Raw genomic sequence first — 18173 nt, forward strand, 5'->3', positions numbered from 1 at the left:
TACGATCTCAGGGAATTTCCCAGGGGGCAAACCACAGTGACAAAGTGTTAGAATTCTAAGTTTGAAGAACTAGGGAAAAAAGAGCAGAAAGAACCATGGGAGGGGGTGAAGGCTGGACTCGGTTAGAAAGAAGCCTGCGAAAGCGTGGAATGCTCAGTTTCTCCAGAACCCGAAACTGGGGACCTGAACAAACCCACGTAAATTCAACGCAGGGTAATAGGGACCCAGGGTCAGGAAGGGGAAGGACAAAGTGTGGAAGCTTGAAACACACAGAATCGTTACGGAAGGACAGTGACGTGGGAAGATGTCTGGGCGAGATGTCACAAATGTCTACATCATAGATGAAAGAAGCCTTCTAGAAGCAACACCGAGCAAACCAGTCTGCAAACGTGGTAGATGTTTCCCTCCAGAATGTACAAAAAAAAAAAAAAAAAAGTTGTAGACTTTCTAAATGAGAATTATGTCCAGCAAACTTTTGATTCATTTCTTCCAATTCAGTTTCAAGTTCAGGGCTGAATTGTGAACGACTGGCAAACGGGCTGGCACCTTCTCGAGGTGAAACCCAAACCTGTCCCGTGTGGTATTCACGCCCCCCTCCTCATCTGTCACTAATGTCCCTTCCATGCCCGTGATGGTAAAGGCATCTGGATCGGGAATCAGCAAACACAGCCCCTGGCCCAATTCCAGTTCACCACTGGAATTGTACATTGTACCACATTGTACAGCCTGAGAATAAGAACAGTTTTTACCTTTTCAAACGGTAGGGGACACGATCAAAAGGATATTGCAGGACGCACGGGAATCACACGAAGTGCAAATGTCCACGTCCACAAATAGAGTAGCGCTGTGACATGGCCCCAGTCATTCATTTGGGTCCATTCTGTGGCTGCTCAGGAGCTGGGGCTGAGCTGCGCAGGAGTGACACGGCAAGTGGTGTGGCGGTCTCTTGTGTCCACGTCCCTGCACGGTGTGCACAGATCCGCGGCAAGTGGCGTTCAGAGTGCACGTCACTTTGTTCTCTCATCAGTGTGCACCTGTCCCGTGAAGACAGGGAAAGCGGCCTCTGTGTGCCCCACAGACCCAGTGGGGTATGGCTCACTCTGCTCCCGTGGTAAGTGGCTCAGCACTCTGGGATGCAAGGTCACCATGGCTGTGTCGCAAGACTAGGCTAGAGGTCAGCGTTACCAGACAAGCAGTTCTTGTGATGTTGTCCCCCACTTGCAGGAAAGCAATGGTCAGGGCAAAGCAAGAATTTAAAAAGAATCCAGTTCTAGAATTTTACAAAAGAAAGGAAAAGAAGGCTACAACCACTGGAAGTTCCTGGGGGCCGCCTCCTGTTTCACCCGGCAAGGAGGGCCGTCTGCCAACGGTGAGCTCACTCCCTGCAGCAAAGACACAGGTCCAGAGGACAGAAGCTCATGGAACACGATGAGCCCCTCGGGGAGGACGGCTGCTTGTGGAGTCAGGATGCTGAAAGTGAGGTCAGCGGAGAGTTGAAAAGCAAGGCCAGTGTCTGAGTGAGCAGGCTTCTGGGCTCCTGCGATGTCACCGAGGTCACTGACATGTAACTGAGCTGGGACCGAGTTTGAAGTGGCAGAGAAATCAGGCTCCAACGGGTCCTCGCACAACCACCAGCAGTGACAGCGTGTGCACAGAAGCTGAGGAAACCGAGGGGAGACCCGCTAAGATCGTGTAAATGCTGGTGGTAAACACACACGCGTGACAGATTTACAAAGCCTGTGAGAATAGAAGGTGCTTAGAGCTGCTCCCCATATGGCAGGTACTTTGCCAAAAAACAAAACAAAACAAAACAAACAAAAGAAACCAAACCACAACACCACCAAATTGATTAGTGCCTGTGACGGAACCGTCAGTGTCAACAGTGAACTTGATCTTCTGTCCATGGACATAACCACTGTTCTGAGTTCAAAGCCAAGACTGAAATTTTTCTTTGTAAGAAAAAGTGCCTCAACCATTATTACTGAGGTTTAAAGGGATCTGGAAATTAGCTTTTGCTGCAGACTTGATAATGTTTTTCAGTGAATTCAACCTAAAATTGTAAGGCAAAAATATCTCCTATGTGCAAAACGTACACGGCGTTGGCCTCCTCAGCAACAAGTGACATTGGCAGAAGCACAAGTCACATCAAACTCCTTCCCAGGCTTTCCGTGCTGGTAGAGTCAAAGCAGCAGTGAGATCTGCCTTCTCATGCAAACTTGCACTGGTACGATTTCTAAGCTCCAGACGGAGTTCCTCCAGTGGTGTTTGAACTGTTCAAGACTTATTTAACTGTAACTGAGGAGCCGCCACCTGTCAACCAAAAGACACTCACTTACACTGCAGAAACACACTATAGGACAAATACCAACAGAAGAGTCCAACAGAATTCCATAAACATCTTCCAAGTAATGAACATGTTAAACTACAATCAGAAACTTGTGGACTGAAACCAAAATCTGGCAGTACCAATGCATATGAAAAGACACTTTCAAAGAGAAAATCTTGACGTGCCTGGGGGTTCCATCGGTGAACGTCTGCTTTCAGCTGAGGTCATGATCCAAGAGTCCCACCTTGGGCTCCCTGCTCGGTGGAGAGTCTGCTTCTTTCCCCCCACTCTGCCCTCCTACCCCCTTGCTTAAATAAATAAAATCTTTAAAATTGAAAAAAAAAAAAGAGAGAGAGAGAGAAAATCTCATCGCCCATCAATCAGCATCACGGGGTGAACACTGGCCAAGGATTTTGGTCATGGGGAACGCTGACTCTGAAGCCCAATGAAGTGAATGCTCTCCCCACCAAATAAAGAATTCCACCCTCCGTGTTACATCTGTTACAGAAATTAAGGTATTAGCAAGACAGGAAACAATGTGTGTTGGAGAGGATGGGGAGAAAGGGGAACCCTCTTACACTGTTGGTGGGAATGTAAGTTGGTGCAGCCACTTTGGAGAACAGTGTGGAGATTCCTCAAGAAATTAAAAATAGAGCTTCCCTATGACCCTGCCATTGCACTACTGGGTATTTACCCCAAAGATTCAGATGTAGTGAACAGAAGGGCCATCTGTACCCCAATGTTTATAGCAGCAATGGCCATGGTCGCCAAACTGTGGAAAGAACCAAGATGCCGTTCAACGGCCGAATGGATAAGGAAGATGTGGTCCATATACACTATGGAGTATGATGCCTCCATCAGAAAGGACGAATACCCAACTTTTGTAGCAACATGGACAGGACTGGAAGAGATTATGCTGAGTGAATTAAGTCAAGCAGAGAGAGTCAATTATCATATGGTTTCACTGATTTGTGGAGCATAACAAATAGCACGGAGGACAAGGGGAGTTAGAGAGGAGAGAGAGTTGAGGGAAATTGGAAGGGGAGGTGAACCACAAGAGACTATGGACTCTGAAAAACAATCTGAGGGTTTTGAAGGGGCGGGGGGTGGGAGGTTGGGGGAACCAGGTGGTGGGTATTAGAGAGAGCACGGATTGCATGGAGCTCTGGGTGTGGTGCAAAAACAATGAATACTGTTACGCTGAAAAGAAATAAAAAATTAAAAAATTAAGGTATTAGAATTAGAATTTTCTCAATAGAAATCTTTGTGAAATATCTCTTTCACTACATCGTTTATTTTGTCCCCTGTACCACAAAGCTTAAAAGAAGCACTATATGGCCCTTTCCAAAAAGTTTTGATCCTTGACCTAGGTTAAAATAGGAGTTACACTCTGGAAACCTCATTGTGACTTTCCTAGCAAATGCCCTTGCTCAAGGCCCCAGTACTTAGGTTGCAGGCAGCCTCTTTGGACGGGGGTGCAGCTGGTCTGCTCCAGGTCTGCCGGATGGGGTCTGTGCATCTGGGTCCTCAGCTACGCGTGGAACAGAGAGTCACGCTGATCTGCTCCAGGGTATGCCCTGCGAGAGCCGGGAAAAGACGCACTTCTCTCTGGTCTCACAGGAGCGTCAGCAGTGAGGCAAGGACTGGCAACGGGGCTTCAGAAAGGCCGATGCCGACCTCTTCTGTTCCTGGATGCCTACCTCTGAAAGGACAGCAATGCCCTGACGCCCACAGGCCTAGCCATAAAGTCACTGCGGGCAGAAGGGGAACAAGCTGCCTCAGGCAATGTCACTTATGACTTTAGACCCTGACGAGGGCTCCTGGGGGAGTCCTTATTCCCCAGCTTCTCCTGCGCCACAGGCTGAGGGCACCGATATGAACCAAGCCCTCCTGGCTCTGGGGTCTTCAGCAAGCCAGATGGCCAGATGCAATGCACCTTCCAGAGGGGATCACTCTGCTCCCTCTTGCTATTTTGGGGATTGCCTTTCTTCTTTTAAGTTACTCCCTTCAGCTTTACTTCTTTTCCTTGGAAGTCCATGCAACAGTTGCTGGAAAGGGCTTCCTTTGAATTGGGTCAATTAGGAGCCAAAATGGGGCAGATGGGGCTTCTAGGCATGACTTTCATCTGAGTCTTCATCTAGACACTAGAGGGACAAGGGGACCCAAGGGTTACAGTGGATCCCAGGCTGCTTATGGTGAAGATCTACTTCAAGACATGAGGCCAGGCTCTGTGAGGAAGGTAGACTTGGCTGCTGGACCCACACAGCACTAGTCCCGACCTGGGGGACCCAGACCATCTCAGTTCAAAAGCCTTTCTCACGTGGTGTCTCATCTGCACTGACGAACACCCTTCCACATGGGAACTGTGGGAAATGGCTATCATCCCTCTTTGAGAAAACGTATGAAGCTGGAAGTTGAATATCCCTTAATGTGGAAATCATCTGTAAGGTAAACCGTGACGAGCTTGCATTTAAAAATACCTTATTGGGGTGCCTGGGTGGTACAGTGGATTAAGCCTCTGCCTTCAGCTCAGGTCATGATCTCTGGGTCCTGGGATCGAGCCCCGAGTAAGGCTCTCTGCTCAGCGGGGAGCCTGCTTCCCTTCCTCTCTCTCTGCCTGCCTCTCTGCCTGCTTGTGATCTCTGTCAAACAAATAAATAAAATCTTTTAAAAAATACCTTATTTAGGTAATGTGTTATATAAATGAATGCTCGGTTCCGATAATGAGCTAAAGGACATCATACTGTCAGGTCCCAGGCAGCTACAAAAGGATTCTGTTTTCTACCTCCTCAGATGGAGTGTGGGACTGAATTTGACTCTTTGTTTCCTACCATGTTACAATATCCCATTTCCCCCCTTCCCTTCCACTTAAAGAGACAGAGCTTACTTTTCATCAAGTTGTTACTACCTAGGAAACTTGCCCATCTCTGTGGCTGTGAAGCACCCAGGACTGTGGGACACAGAGATGAGGGGTTGAACTGAGAGCTTTCAGAATCTGAATGTCTGGGACCTTCGATGGCCGGGCAGCCTGCTGTCTGCCTCCTGCATGCATCAGTGTACAAGCCTGGGGACGGTGTGAGTGTTTCTTACAATTCCTGATGTAATGTGTCCAGCAATTCCTAATCCTATATAATAACATTTTTTTTTTTAACATTTCACAACTGTTACTATTAACCTATGTAACAGATGGGGACCGGAGGCTCAGAAGTGGTAGCTCAAGGGCCATGTCCTCACCCCACAGGTTCTCCCAACAAACTGGAACAACATCCAGTAATTTTGCAATGAGAAACTGCATATTCATTCAACAAATGATTTGGCACTCAAAACCAATTGGAAATGTGATCTAGCTACAATGAAACATCCAATTTGGTGATTTGGCAGCAAATCTAACAGTAGAGTTAATCATTTTTAAATGTTTAAAACTGAAAGTGGTTGTTATAATTTTAATAACTATATTACTTTTTCTCAACATTTTGACGTCTTTGGAATCTATAGCACTTCCAAGATGTCAATCAGTTCCTGTTACTTTTTTTCCCTTCTGAAATGCTCTTTTGCAACAAAAGGCACAGATTATAAAGCCACACACTTACATAAGCTCTGTGTGCTTTTAAGGCAAGGTTACCAATGCAATGAATATTTCATTACATGTCATTCTATACTTCTGAATGAAAGTTTTGTTTTTTATTTTCCCAAATTTTGAATCCACAGGGCAAGGGCCAAGGGTTTACTGTGGGCTTCACCTTCTCTAGTTCCCTGGTGTGTTTTAATATTACACGTGCCCTATGGCACATTTAGAAGTGGGGCTAGGGCCAGGCTCTCCCCATGGGACCACAGGTAGAAGAGAGCAGGAGAGACGATGAATCCGGGCAGGTATGATTCTTTGAGGATCACTGTCAGGGGTAACAACAGAATCAAGGTCCTGCAAGCTCAGGGAGCTGGCTGAGCCCTGCCCTTGGGGAGGGTGTTAGGAAGAGGAGGCCCTGTGGGCATGCCAAAGTCTGCATTCAGCACGCTCCCTCTGCCTCACGGTCAAGGTGGTCCCTGGGGCCCCAGGTGGTAATTAGGACCATGTGCTTAAGGGGGCTTTGTAACAACTGCTAAATGGACAAGCAAACTGAACAAGCCCAGTGACTCATTCACTAACCTACCAAGTGGCAAGAGAAAATTCATGAGCAAAGGCAGCCTGAGCTCAGTGAATACTGAAAAAAAAATTGGTTGGCAGGAAAGAAAGCAGCAGAACAGGAGTTCCGACTAGAGTTTAGAAGGGCCTCTGACACATGCAGAATGGCTCTGCACTGATGCTGGGGCCCACAGGAAACTACCTCCCACAGCTAATGTGCACTCGCCCGAGGGAGGTCAGACACTGCTCCACGCACAGCAAAATCGAAGCTGGCAAGACAAGACACCTGAGCCCTCCAGAACTCAGAATGAGATCAGCATGAGACACTCCAGTGCAGATAGGATTCGGGCAAACACTGTAACTGTTGAGGGCTGCGGAAGACTATGTTGTTTGTCGTGGATTACAAACGTTCCTACAAATGTCCTTCACTACCTAAGGGGGAGCCACCCGAGTCCTTGGGATGTTCTCTCCCATAGCTGTCCCTTCTTCCCTTCCATGACAGCCTTCCCGTCTTTATCAGAGTCTTCTGCCACAAAGATCCTGCATGTGTTTTGGTCTTGCATTTCTGCATTCCTTAAGGGAGTATCTTTTTTTGTTTCTTTAAAGATTTTCATTCATTTCAGAGAGAGAGAGAGAGAAACCCAAGTAGACCATTTAATAAATAAGCTATTTGGGTAGAATGGAAAATGTTTATCTCTTCTATATGGAAAACATTGAGTATCAAAACCACATAGGCTATATGTGTGGTCACAAGTACAACCTGAAACAGAACATCCCAGCAGGGTGAAAAGCTACACCTGACCTAGCAAATCCTCTGGAGTATGTTTCTAAAGCCTCTGCTCTTGGAATCAGGGTTTAGTCCCAACCACCCCATCGAATAGCCTTGGGTAAAGCACCTGAATTCTGTGTCTCAGAGGCCTCCCCAGTGTGAAGGGTCAAATTCTGGCACTCTCCAGGGGATTCTGGCCCAGGGGGTGCTGTATTCACCCAGTCTCCCCCTACAGTGAGTGGAAACAATGAAACAGAATGTTTTAGTTAAAAGGCTAAACTCAGGCTTTCCAAGCTCAGCCGACTAACCCTTTACACATTTCCAATGCCACCAGTAAGAAGTTTCTTACTGGCACTTGAGACTGGCAGCAGCATGTCAACTACCTTAGGGGCACATACGTGGCTGTGCCCACCTGCACAGTGACGTGGAATGGTCTTGGTCATTATTTACCAATCATCTGGATTTGCCAATCCTGTGCAAGCATTTTATGGAGTTATTTTTATTTTTATTCATGATTTTATTTATTTGTCAGAGAGAGAGAGAGAGAGAGAGAGAGAGAGAGGCAGGCAGAGCAGGCAGAGGGACAAGCAGACTCTCTGATGAGCAAGGAGTCTGAGGCAGGACTTGACCCCTGCGATCATGCCCAATGCTTAACAGACTGAGCCACCCAGGCATCCCTGCAATTGTCTTTTTTTAAATGCATGCTATCCTGTGGGCTGGCGCCATCACTATGCCCATCCCACTGCTGTGGAAACATGCTGCAGAGCAGCTCAGTAACTGATCCCATGTCCTTAGTGACGTGGCTGGGAGACTAGCAGTCTGACTCCAGAGCTTGCTTTTGGCCATTAGAGAAACAGAGAGACACAGGTTCTAGCATATTTATGAAGAAATGTACATAGACATGACATTCGTCTACTGACATTCAAACTACATTAATGCTTGACAACATTACAAAATATAAAAACAAAAACCCCAAACCAGCAAAACGCTAGCAGCCTGACAACAATTTTGTTCACTGGAATAATCTTGAAGAGTCAGGACTACAGGATCCGGAAATCCTTTGTTGAGCATTTGACTGTGCCTGTTTAATGTGCCTGTGTACTGCTCCAACGAATTCTGTATTTTCTTTTTTAAGATTTTGTTTATTTTAGAAAGAAAGAGCACAACAGCAGAGAGGGAAGAAGAGGGGGAGGGAAAGAACCCCAAGCAGAGTCTGCACTGAGCAGGGAGCCCTACTCAAGCTTCAGTTTCACAACCCAAGATCATGACCTGAGCCAAAATCAAGAGTTACACTTAACCCAGCCACCCAGGTGCCCCTGATTCTGTGTTCCCAGTGTCCCTCGTGCTCGAGTAGACTCTTGGCCCACATGCTAACTCTTTCACTGCTTGTCCTGGAGGCATCCTGTGGGTTATTTGCTTCTCAAGGGCCAGTTCAGGTTTCATTCCAGTGAGGGCAGTCCCACATGTCCTGGAAAACACCTGGAATACTCAAACACAAACCGTAGAGGCCCCAAACCCTGGGTTAATTGATAAACTTCAAAATCATTAAAGTGAATTGTTATAGTTCCATATTTCAGATGATCAACTCTGAGGCACTGAGAGTTCTCGCAGCACAAGGATTTTAAATGATCACTATAAAAAGGTGAATTTAACCAGCACTTCCTGACAACTCTTGAGATTTTGGTTATTCACGTGTATGATACTCTCTTTCCTTTTTGGATGCCCTTTGGTGGTCACAAACCAAGATCAGGTTTTTCATTAATCATGGGTTATAGCTTTGCTTTTCTTTTTACCATCAGTCATTTGGATTTTCAGCGGCCCCATCACAGAGGTACGCAGCATACCCATTCTGAGTAGAGGCTGAATGGCCAAATGCTAAAGTCAGTGTTCAGCTGAGCTCAAGAGCAGACGTCACCATAGTAAAACACATTTCTGGGATACAAGAATAAATCCACAGTTTTCAGCCCCCCAAACTTGCACAATGGTTTATCAGACATTTTAGTCAGATTGTCAAAGCCGCACATTCTGATGTAGGGAAGGCACTGGGATGGTTACCGATGGCACGCCCACTGTGCGGAGGTCCCTGAGAACGGAAAGGTTTTTCTCGCTGCTGTACCTCTGACAGCGCTGAGCGAGCCTTCGCATCATGCAGCTTCCTCTCCTCTGCAGCCGCGGGTCACACACTCAGCTCCCGCAGGCAGCCCTCTCTCCCCTGCTCCCACCGCGCCCACGCCCCGCCCACTTTCGCAGACTGTGCTAAGCTAAACTCTCCTTGCAGGGGAGAAGGGGCAGGGGCCAGGCACAGAGCGAGAACAGCACGGGCGGAGGGAGGCCGGCGCCGCGAGACGACACCAGGGAAGGGTCAGCAGGGACAGGGCGCGAGGGCGGGTGTGCAGAGCGGGGCGGCTGGGAAGGGCAGCGGGAAAGAGGCTGCCAGGAGTAGGCACGGGAGCGGGGAAGGAGGAAGACAGGCAAGGGGGCAGGGGAGGAGGGCGGTGGAGAGGGAGGCAGAGGTGCGGGCGGGGGCGCCGGGGGGCAGGGGGGCGCGGGGAGGGGCGAGGCGGCCGGCCGTTACCGTTGCGCGTAGTGGACGAGGAACATGGCCAGGAGGATGCGGTTGGGGGCCCGGTGGAGACGCTCGGCCGCCGTGACGGTGCACACCCACAGCGGCACGGCGAGCGAGGGCAGCTCCTGCAGCGCCCAGGCGGCCCGCGCCGGCACCCGAAAGGCGGAGCCCGGAGACACGTAGCGCCCGTAGCACGAGCGCAGCAGCCGGAGCAGCACGAAGCCCAGGAGGCTCATGGCGCACTGCAGGTAGGCGAGCCTGTCCAGCAGGAACCTCTCGGCCGGCTCCATGGCGGGAGACTGCAGACGCGCCCCATGGTCTGGCGACCGCGGCGGGCCACTTATAGGGAGGTGGCGGCCCCGGTGTGGGGGCGGGGGGCGCGGCTACCTGAGGCGGACGCCCGCAGCCGGCGCCGGGGCCCGAGCCGCACCCCTTCCCTCCTCCCCCGGCGCCCGAGGCGCGAGCGCACGGGCCCAGCAGGTCGGACCGGAGGCGGTCCGGCCCCGCCCCCGAGGCCGGAGCCCCGCCCCCGCCGCTCTGCGCACGCGCGGCCGCGGGCTGTCCGCGGAGCTGCCGGAGCCCGCGCGGGCTACTTCGGGGCTGCTTCCCAGGGGCCCCCTCCCCGCCGGGGCTGCCGGCGCTGCCCCTCGCTCGCTGCTCTGCGGGAGCACGGGTCGCGGCGCTCTGGGCGTCTTCCACGCAGCGCGCCCGGGAGCGGCGCAGGCGCGGAGCCCGCGGGGCCTCGCGCGCCAGCCCGGAAGTCCGCGCGGCCGGCGGTGGCGGGGCGCGGTGTGCGGGCGGCGTGCGCGGCCGCGTGGGCCATGGGGCGGCGGGCGCGGGGCCGGCGGCTCCAGCAGCAGCAGCAGCAGCAGCGGCCGCCGCGCGCGGAGGACGGCGCCGAGGGTGGCGGCAAGCGTCAGGAGGCGGTAGGACTCGGGGCGCGGGCGGGCAGGGCCCCCGTCCGTCTCCGGGCCGCCGCGGCCTGCGGGGCGGCGCGGAGCGGCTCCTCCGGCCCTGGGTGGACGCGTGTCTCGTTCCTCAGGGCTGGGAAGGCGGGTACCCCGAGATCGTCAAGGAGAACAAGCTCTTCGAGCACTACTACCAGGAGCTCAAGATCGTGCCCGAGGGCGAGTGGGACCAGTTCATGGAAGCGCTCCGGGAGCCCCTCCCGGCCACTTTGCGAATTACTGGCTACAAAAGGTAGGGGGCTTCGCGGAGCCTTGATTTCCTAGAGTTGGGGTCAGCTCTGGAGGAGGGTACCCCTCCGGCCCCGCCTGGCCTCTGAAGAATGTTAGGGGGCTGGCGAGCGGCTGCTTACCGGCGCTGTGGCTTCCCGCGTCTGCAAGCACGGAGGTGGGAGCACAGGGTCCAACGGGCAGGCTGGGGAGGTGCGGCGGGTCGGGAGGCTGCAGGACGCGGAAATTAGATCTGAGACAGACGGGACTTCTGGGCATTCGGGGCTGAGGATGCCTCCCCTTTGGTACACGGGAGAATTTGTGATATTACAGAGTTTGTGCGAAACTTTGGTTCTCTTGTCTTTTTAAATCTTTGTGGTTCCATCCTTCCGAGATGAGTTGCAAGTAAACAGTAACCGTAGGAATATTTAGGGGCGAAGGAATGCAGTAGTAATTCGCTTATTGAATGCAGTAGTAATTCTTTTAGCGATGAAGCAAGGACAGTTGTTTAAACTTTGAAGGGATAGGCTAGAAGGACAGCCATGAAAGAGCTCTGCGTTCAGTGCAAAGATGGTTTTGGTTTTAAGACACTTGTATCTTAAGTTCAAAAGAGATAAAATGTATACGAGTCTTTCAGAGTGAATCAAAACTTACTTATTTTTTCATAGCCATGCGAAGGAGATTCTTCATTGCTTAAAGAACAAGTATTTCAAGGAATTGGAAGACCTGGAAGTGGACGGTCAGAAAGTTGAAGTTCCACAGCCCCTGAGTTGGTAGGTAAAGCAAGTCTTTATCCTGTTGGAGGTTTTTTGGGGATTTTAATCTTTGTCATCTGACAGCGTGTTTCTTTGGCAAAGTGTTTTCTCCTAGCGGAGGAGAATCTGAATGTACTTCATAGACATCCTTGTGTGCTCTTAACCCAGTGCTTTTTACCCATATGACTTTATACTGGTGCACAGTTTTTAATGCACGGTTTGCAACTAAGAATTACTTGGTTCAGTTAATTTTTGCAAGTTGCTCAGCCTCTTTCCTCCCCTTTTCCATTTAAACCCCTTGTTTCCTTTTGTCGAAACTGTTACTGCATGGTTCTCCTACCTTTAGCAGGACAGAATCAGCCTGAGAAAGATTGCCACAAACTATTCCAACTGATTCTGCATTTCTTCTTCTTCTTTTTTTTTTTAGTTAAGATTTTATTTATTTTAGAGAGAGCACACACAAGGAGCAGGGGGGAAGAAGAGGGGGAGGGAAAGAACCCCAAGCAGAGTCTGCACTGAGCAGGGAGCCCTACTCAAGCTTCAGTTTCACAACCCAAGATCATGACCTGAGCCAAAATCAAGAGTTACACTTAACCCAGCCACCCAGGTGCCCCTGATTCTGTGTTCCCAGTGTCCCTCGTGCTCGAGTAGACTCTTGGCCCACATGCTAACTCTTTCACTGCTTGTCCTAGAGGCATCCTGTGGGTTATTTGCTTCTCAAGGGCCAGTTCAGGTTTCATTCCAGTGAGGGCAGTCCCACATGTCCTGGAAAACACCTGGAATACTCAAACACAAACTGTAGAGGCCCCAAACTCTGGGTTAATTGATAAACTTCAAAATCATTAAAGTGAATTGTTATAGTTCCATATTTCAGATGATCAACTCTGAGGCACTGAGAGTTCTCGCAGCACAAGGATTTTAAATGATCACTATAAAAAGGTGAATTTAACCAGCACTTCCTGACAACTCTTGAGATTTTGGTTATTCACGTGTATGATACTCTCTTTCCTTTTTGGATGCCCTTTGGTGGTCACAAACCAAGATCAGGTTTTTCATTAATCATGGGTTATAGCTTTGCTTTTCTTTTTACCATCAGTCATTTGGATTTTCAGCGGCCCCATCACAGAGGTACGCAGCATACCCATTCTGAGTAGAGGCTGAATGGCCAAATGCTAAAGTCAGTGTTCAGCTGAGCTCAAGAGCAGACGTCACCATAGTAAAACACATTTCTGGGATACAAGAATAAATCCACAGTTTTCAGCCCCCCAAACTTGCACAATGGTTTATCAGACATTTTAGTCAGATTGTCAAAGCCGCACATTCTGATGTAGGGAAGGCACTGGGATGGTTACCGATGGCACGCCCACTGTGCGGAGGTCCCTGAGAACGGAAAGGTTTTTCTCGCTGCTGTACCTCTGACAGCGCTGAGTGAGCCTTCGCATCATGCAGCTTCCTCTCCTCTGCAGTTGCCACATAACCGGTGGTTTGGAGATTTGACAGGTGGTACTGGTGTTTGAAGCAAGGGCCGTCTGATACTTTCAAAAGAAGGGGGCTTAAGGTCGCCTTTGTGCACATTTCAAATTGTCTTGCATGTTGGCTGCTTCATATAATCATCAGAAAACTTTGTTCCTTAAACCTTGTGTTTAGAAATGCAGGTTTTCAGGTGAGGAATTCTGACAGGCCAGTAGAGAGCTGAAAAGCATGCATCCTGTAGGAAAGAAGTGCCTCTGGGTGGGTCATTTTTTCTGCAGGTTCCAACAGATACATGATAATTTCTTGTTCTTTGCAAACTGCACTTAAACTTCTGTTAGACCTTACAACATTTAACAGGTGCTTTTCCATCTTGATCGTTAACAGTGGCAAGGGGTCCATGAATAGGCAATTCTCCAACGTCTGAGAAAGGCCTTGTGGGTTGTCTGGTTGTAGAAGGAATAGGAGTCAATCTCTAGTAACTACTGGTGATTCTCACATTGCTGTTTGCTGGAACTTTCTGAGCACAACTGAAGGGTGTGAGCAACATATTGTGTGATTTGGGTTCCTGACACTCAGTTTTTCCAATATCAGGGACAGTTGCCTATGGGTTTTATCGTGCCAGCATTCAGTCCAATTTGTGGGTCAGGTGTGGGCTACTCATAAGTCTCTTCATAAGCAAGCAGAGCAGAAACTTCCCAAATCTTGGAGTGGTTTTCTGTATTGTTCAAAAAACAGAGATAGGGGCACCTGGGTGGTTCAGTGGGTTAAAGCCTCTGCATTCGGCTCAGGTCATGATCCTAGAGTCCTGGGATCGAGCCCCGCATCAGGCTCTCTGCTCAGCAGGGAGCCTGCTTCCTCCTCTCTCTCCACCTGCCTTTCTGCCTACTTGTGATCTCTGTCTGTCAAATAAATAAATAAAATCTTAAAAAAAAAAAAAAGCCAGAGATAAATTGTGTAATATTCTTAACCTTTTGGTACATAGTGGAATTAAATTTAGGAAAGTGTTTTTGGGAACCTTGTTTTATAGAAGGAATTTAAGTGTAGGACTCATAGCTTGGGCAGTTTTATTATTTTTTTTTCCTTTTTGTAGTCTCAGAACTGTAAGGCGTTATCCCACAGCATTCTTACAAAAGCCTCATTTTGAAACTTGGTTGTGGAGAGTGTGCTTTATTGTCATTCTGTTGATTTTTTTTTTAACACATGGATTGAAGATGACTTATCATAAATGAGTATTCATCTGTTTTTTTCCTGTAAGAATTTTTGAGGCATAAAGATGACAGTAATGCTTTTAATTCATCCTCAGAAAACATGACAAGTTTCCAAGTAGGACTTTAAAGACCCAAGAGCTACATTCGAATTATACAACTAAAAATTAAATTTAGTTCTTCAGGATAATCTTATTTGATGTTAAAAGCTACAAAGATTTTAATAAACATTTGTTGTCTCCACCGAAAAAAATGGTTCCTAAGCTGTGGAAGACAAGTAGGCAGAGAGGCAAGCAGAGAGAGAGGGGGAAGCAGGCTCCCTGCTGAGCAGAGAGCCCGATGCAGGGCTTGATTCCAGAACCCTGGGATCATGACCTGAGCTGAAGGCAGAGGCTTTAACTCACTGAGCCACCCAGGTACCCCTATTTTTTATTTTATTTTACTGTTTATTGATAAACGGGAGTACAAGCTGGGGGAGCAGCAGGGTGAGGAAGAAGCAGACTCCCTGCTGAGCAGGGAGCTGGATGCGGAACTTGATCCCAAGACCCCGGCATCATGACCCGAGCTAAAGGCAGACGCCTAACTGACGGAGCCACCCAGGCATCCCACTTTTTTCATTTTAACTGTCACTTTTTATATTTAATGATTTGAAAGTTAAGTATTTTTTTTCAAAAGATTAATAACCTTCACAATCTTAATTACTTGCCGTGGAATTTTCATCCTAGTAAATTTATATTTTTTAAATGGAAATTCAGTCTGAAAGGTGCATAAGGAAGTATTTGCCTAGATTATATCTAGGCTACTTATCTTTATTTGAAAATGAAAACTCAGCTATTAACAGTTGACTGCTCAGCTGAGCAGTTCATGGTTGATTGCATGCCTGAGGTGTTCAGCTTCATGATGTTTTGGTGATTTGGCGAGGTGGTAACTTGGCATAACTCACTGTCATTGATCACATACAGTTCAGGGTTAGAAGGAGTTTCGTAAAAGTCATTGATCACACACAGTTCAGGTTTGCAAGAAATTTCGAAAAGTAGATGTTTGGCTCCCCAGTCTTGCAGGGCTCGCACTGAAACAGCAGATTTTGCCAAATATTGCAGATGAAGGCAAGTCCGAGTGTGTTCTGTTTTAGCTTTAAGGAGGCCAAAGGAAATATTTAAGACTAAACTCTTTTTTAATGGCCTTATAAGTATGGTTGTGTTTTGATATAGATTTTTGAATCAGGTTAAATACTGAAGAAGGCCCTGGGCATAAGGAGTAGAGACGGTGTGGGGACAGCTGGAGGGCGGCCGTGAACAGATCAGCCAGCTTCATATTTTTGGTAGAAAGTGCTTCCCAGATATATCTCGTAATAGCATCATAGTAAAGTGCTGTCTTGAAATCTCAGGACCTGAGTTTGTTTCAACTAATCGCTCTTTCAAAGCAGTCATGAATATCCTGCAACAGTTCTGGTTTCATTTTCATGGCTGTCACCTTAGCTACAATCTGATGCTTGGAGATACTGAGGAACACGTCCTAAGTCTGCAGCGTACTTACCACTGAGTACCAAGCAGAGCATCACTTGGCGCTGGGCTGGGTTTGAGTGTGGCTCTGTGTCGTAGCAGTGCGCTGACTGGAGCCATTGGAGCTCAGGGATCCGTGTGAGCCACGTTTAAAAGAGACCTGTTTCCTCATCAGTGATGTCATCGTTCTAGAAAGCTTAAATACAGAAATGGCAGGAGACACTTCTTCATTCTTAGGTGTGTATAAGTAACAGCCTAGGCATGCAGGCCAGTGCCGTTGTGATCCCAGGGGTTTTGGTGTGTAATGTATTTCAGTACGTTATCAGGCTGTTTGTTCTAGACATAGTGAAAAATATCGTTAAGAAGATTGCAGTTAAATGTCAGACATTTTGACAGCTCTTCAGGTGTGTTATTTTGATTGATCTATATTTTTTTAATTTGTTATGTCTTTTTCATTCTTTTTTTTTCTTTTTTCTTTTTTTTAATTTATTTGAGAAAGAATGTGGGGAAGGGCGGAGGGAGAAGGAGAACCTCAAGCAGAATGCCCTCTGAGTGCAGAGCCCAGCTTGGGGCTTGATCCCGGGATCCTGAGCCTGTGACCTTGGCTGAAATCGAGAGTCAGATGCTTAAGTGACTTTTTCTGATGGTCTGTTTCCCATCGTTAGCACACACGGGGAAGAGCACCTGAGTCCCCATTTTCTCATCATTGCAGTTTCATGGTAGCATCATAAGTATATCTCTTCAAGCTGCGTGGTTCTCCTGTTTCTGCCTGGGCTGTGATACAGTTAGACATCCCGCAGTGTTGGCCAGGTGTGCGAAGAGGGTCGTGGATGTGAGCAAGTAGAGGAATATTGGATGTCTCATTGGTGTATGGTCTGTAAAAGGAGGAAGTTGTTAAGAGGGCACTTTAATATATATAATCCGTGGATGCTTTATTTTCTTTTTGGTCAGGTATCCTGAAGAACTTGCCTGGCACACAAATTTAAGTCGAAAAATCTTGAGAAAGTCTCCACAGTTGGAAAAGTTTCACCAGTTTCTGGTTAGCGAAACCGAATCTGTGAGTAGATTTCTTTGGATTTGTTGCTTCCCTTGAAGCTTGAAATGTGCATTAGTATCTTGGTTGTATTTTGTCCACACCCGTCAGCGACCCAGTAGGGACGGCATATGGAAAAGTGTATCTATCCCCTTTAAGTTCTGAGGACTCCCACAGCTGCCTCTTCTTTGGCACGTCCCGTCCAGCTGTGGAATTCGGGGAGGATCTCAGCCACAGTTGTCCCCTGGATGTGTCATTTCCTTGCCCTTCCTGGGTCTGGCTGGCCAGGGCGCTGGGAGAGCCGCACACTGCGCAATGAGACATCGCGCGGCGACTCCCGCCTTCTCTTGCTTCAGCCTGTTTTTTTCTGGGCTCCTTCTAGTCCACCTTTGCCACACAAAAACAGCAAAACCTGAGTCTGACAGCTTTGGTTCTGCACGACCCCGTGTCTTCACCCTGTCTCTTCGCCATCCCAAGTTCCCCAGTTCGGTTCGGTCCCTGAGCAGCTTAGTTTTCGCCTGGCACCTTCTCTCACCGCAGTTCCCTCCTGCTTCACTCGGTGAAACCTGGTGCCCACAGATTTCACTGGTGAACTTTTTGGTTTTTTTTCGAATTGTCACTCGGATTTAAAATCTGCGTTCCCCTTTCCTGTTCTCGAGTCCCCTTTTCTCGCCGAGGAAACCTTTGTGTTTGCCCAGATGGCCCTCGCGTCTTGTCATCCTGAGCTCCCGCCGGGCTTACAGGATCCCTGGGGTTCCCAGGCGGCTCCCCTCCAGGCCCTCGGCCCTGCCCCTGCCCCGTTCTCTCCTGCCGTGGGGGCTTCTGTCCCTTTAGGTGACCCGGTAAATGGCCTTCTCCAGCCCCCCCCCCTCCCGCAGGGGAGGAGCGGAGCCGGCTGCTGCCCCACAGCTCACTGTCTGGGCGTCAGGATGAGAAGGGCTCGGGAGCGCCGCTGTCGGGCCGGCCGGAGGGCGGGGAGGGGGGCTGAGAGCGGGGGAGGTTTGACCTTCAGCGGAGCAGCGCTGCGGTGAGCGTCTGCGGGGCCTCCTGCGGGTTCCCGATGGGCGTCGGCAGGGGAGGTGCGGTGCGGGGTGCGGGAAGCGGGGTGTCGGCTGCGAGGCCCCTCGGGCACTTGAGTGTGAAGGAAGCGACTGTCGCCCGCTTGTCTGGTCAGGGACCCCCGGCCCCGAGCAGCTCGGAGGCTTTGATCAAACACTTGGGTGATTGCGGGAGGGGGGCTTTTCGGGTC

The 18173-nt window shown here is 49.1% G+C and overlaps 2 protein-coding genes across 6 annotated transcripts in view; one reads left to right on the plus strand and one right to left on the minus strand.

The window, feature by feature from the left end:
- The window catches only part of SRD5A1 (steroid 5 alpha-reductase 1), a 58526-nt gene extending 48234 nt beyond the window's left edge, over window positions 1–10292 (minus strand). For 4 of the 5 annotated variants that reach the window (XR_014309874.1, XR_014309875.1, XR_014309876.1 and 1 more), the window contains exon 1: window positions 9791–10280. Coding sequence is in view for 1 of the 5 variants with exons in the window: in XM_082724135.1 (XP_082580261.1) it covers window positions 9791–10071 (281 nt within the window). In the remaining 4 variants the exon portion in view is untranslated. Of the gene's footprint in view, window positions 1–9790 lie in introns of all 5 variants that reach the window. The other variant, XM_082724135.1, reaches the window with a different exon arrangement.
- Window positions 10293–10335: 43 nt separating this feature from the next.
- The window catches only part of NSUN2 (NOP2/Sun RNA methyltransferase 2), a 28336-nt gene continuing 20498 nt past the window's right edge, over window positions 10336–18173 (plus strand). The window contains exons 1-4 of the mRNA XM_082724134.1: window positions 10336–10707; window positions 10824–10981; window positions 11625–11729; window positions 16843–16948. Of these exons, the coding sequence (XP_082580260.1) occupies window positions 10603–10707; window positions 10824–10981; window positions 11625–11729; window positions 16843–16948 (474 nt within the window). The 5' untranslated portion in view covers window positions 10336–10602. The remainder of the gene's footprint in view (window positions 10708–10823; window positions 10982–11624; window positions 11730–16842; window positions 16949–18173) is intronic.

This window comes from Mustela nivalis, assembly GCF_964662115.1.
Source record: "Mustela nivalis genome assembly, chromosome: 3".
Classification (NCBI taxonomy): Eukaryota; Metazoa; Chordata; class Mammalia; order Carnivora; family Mustelidae; genus Mustela; species Mustela nivalis.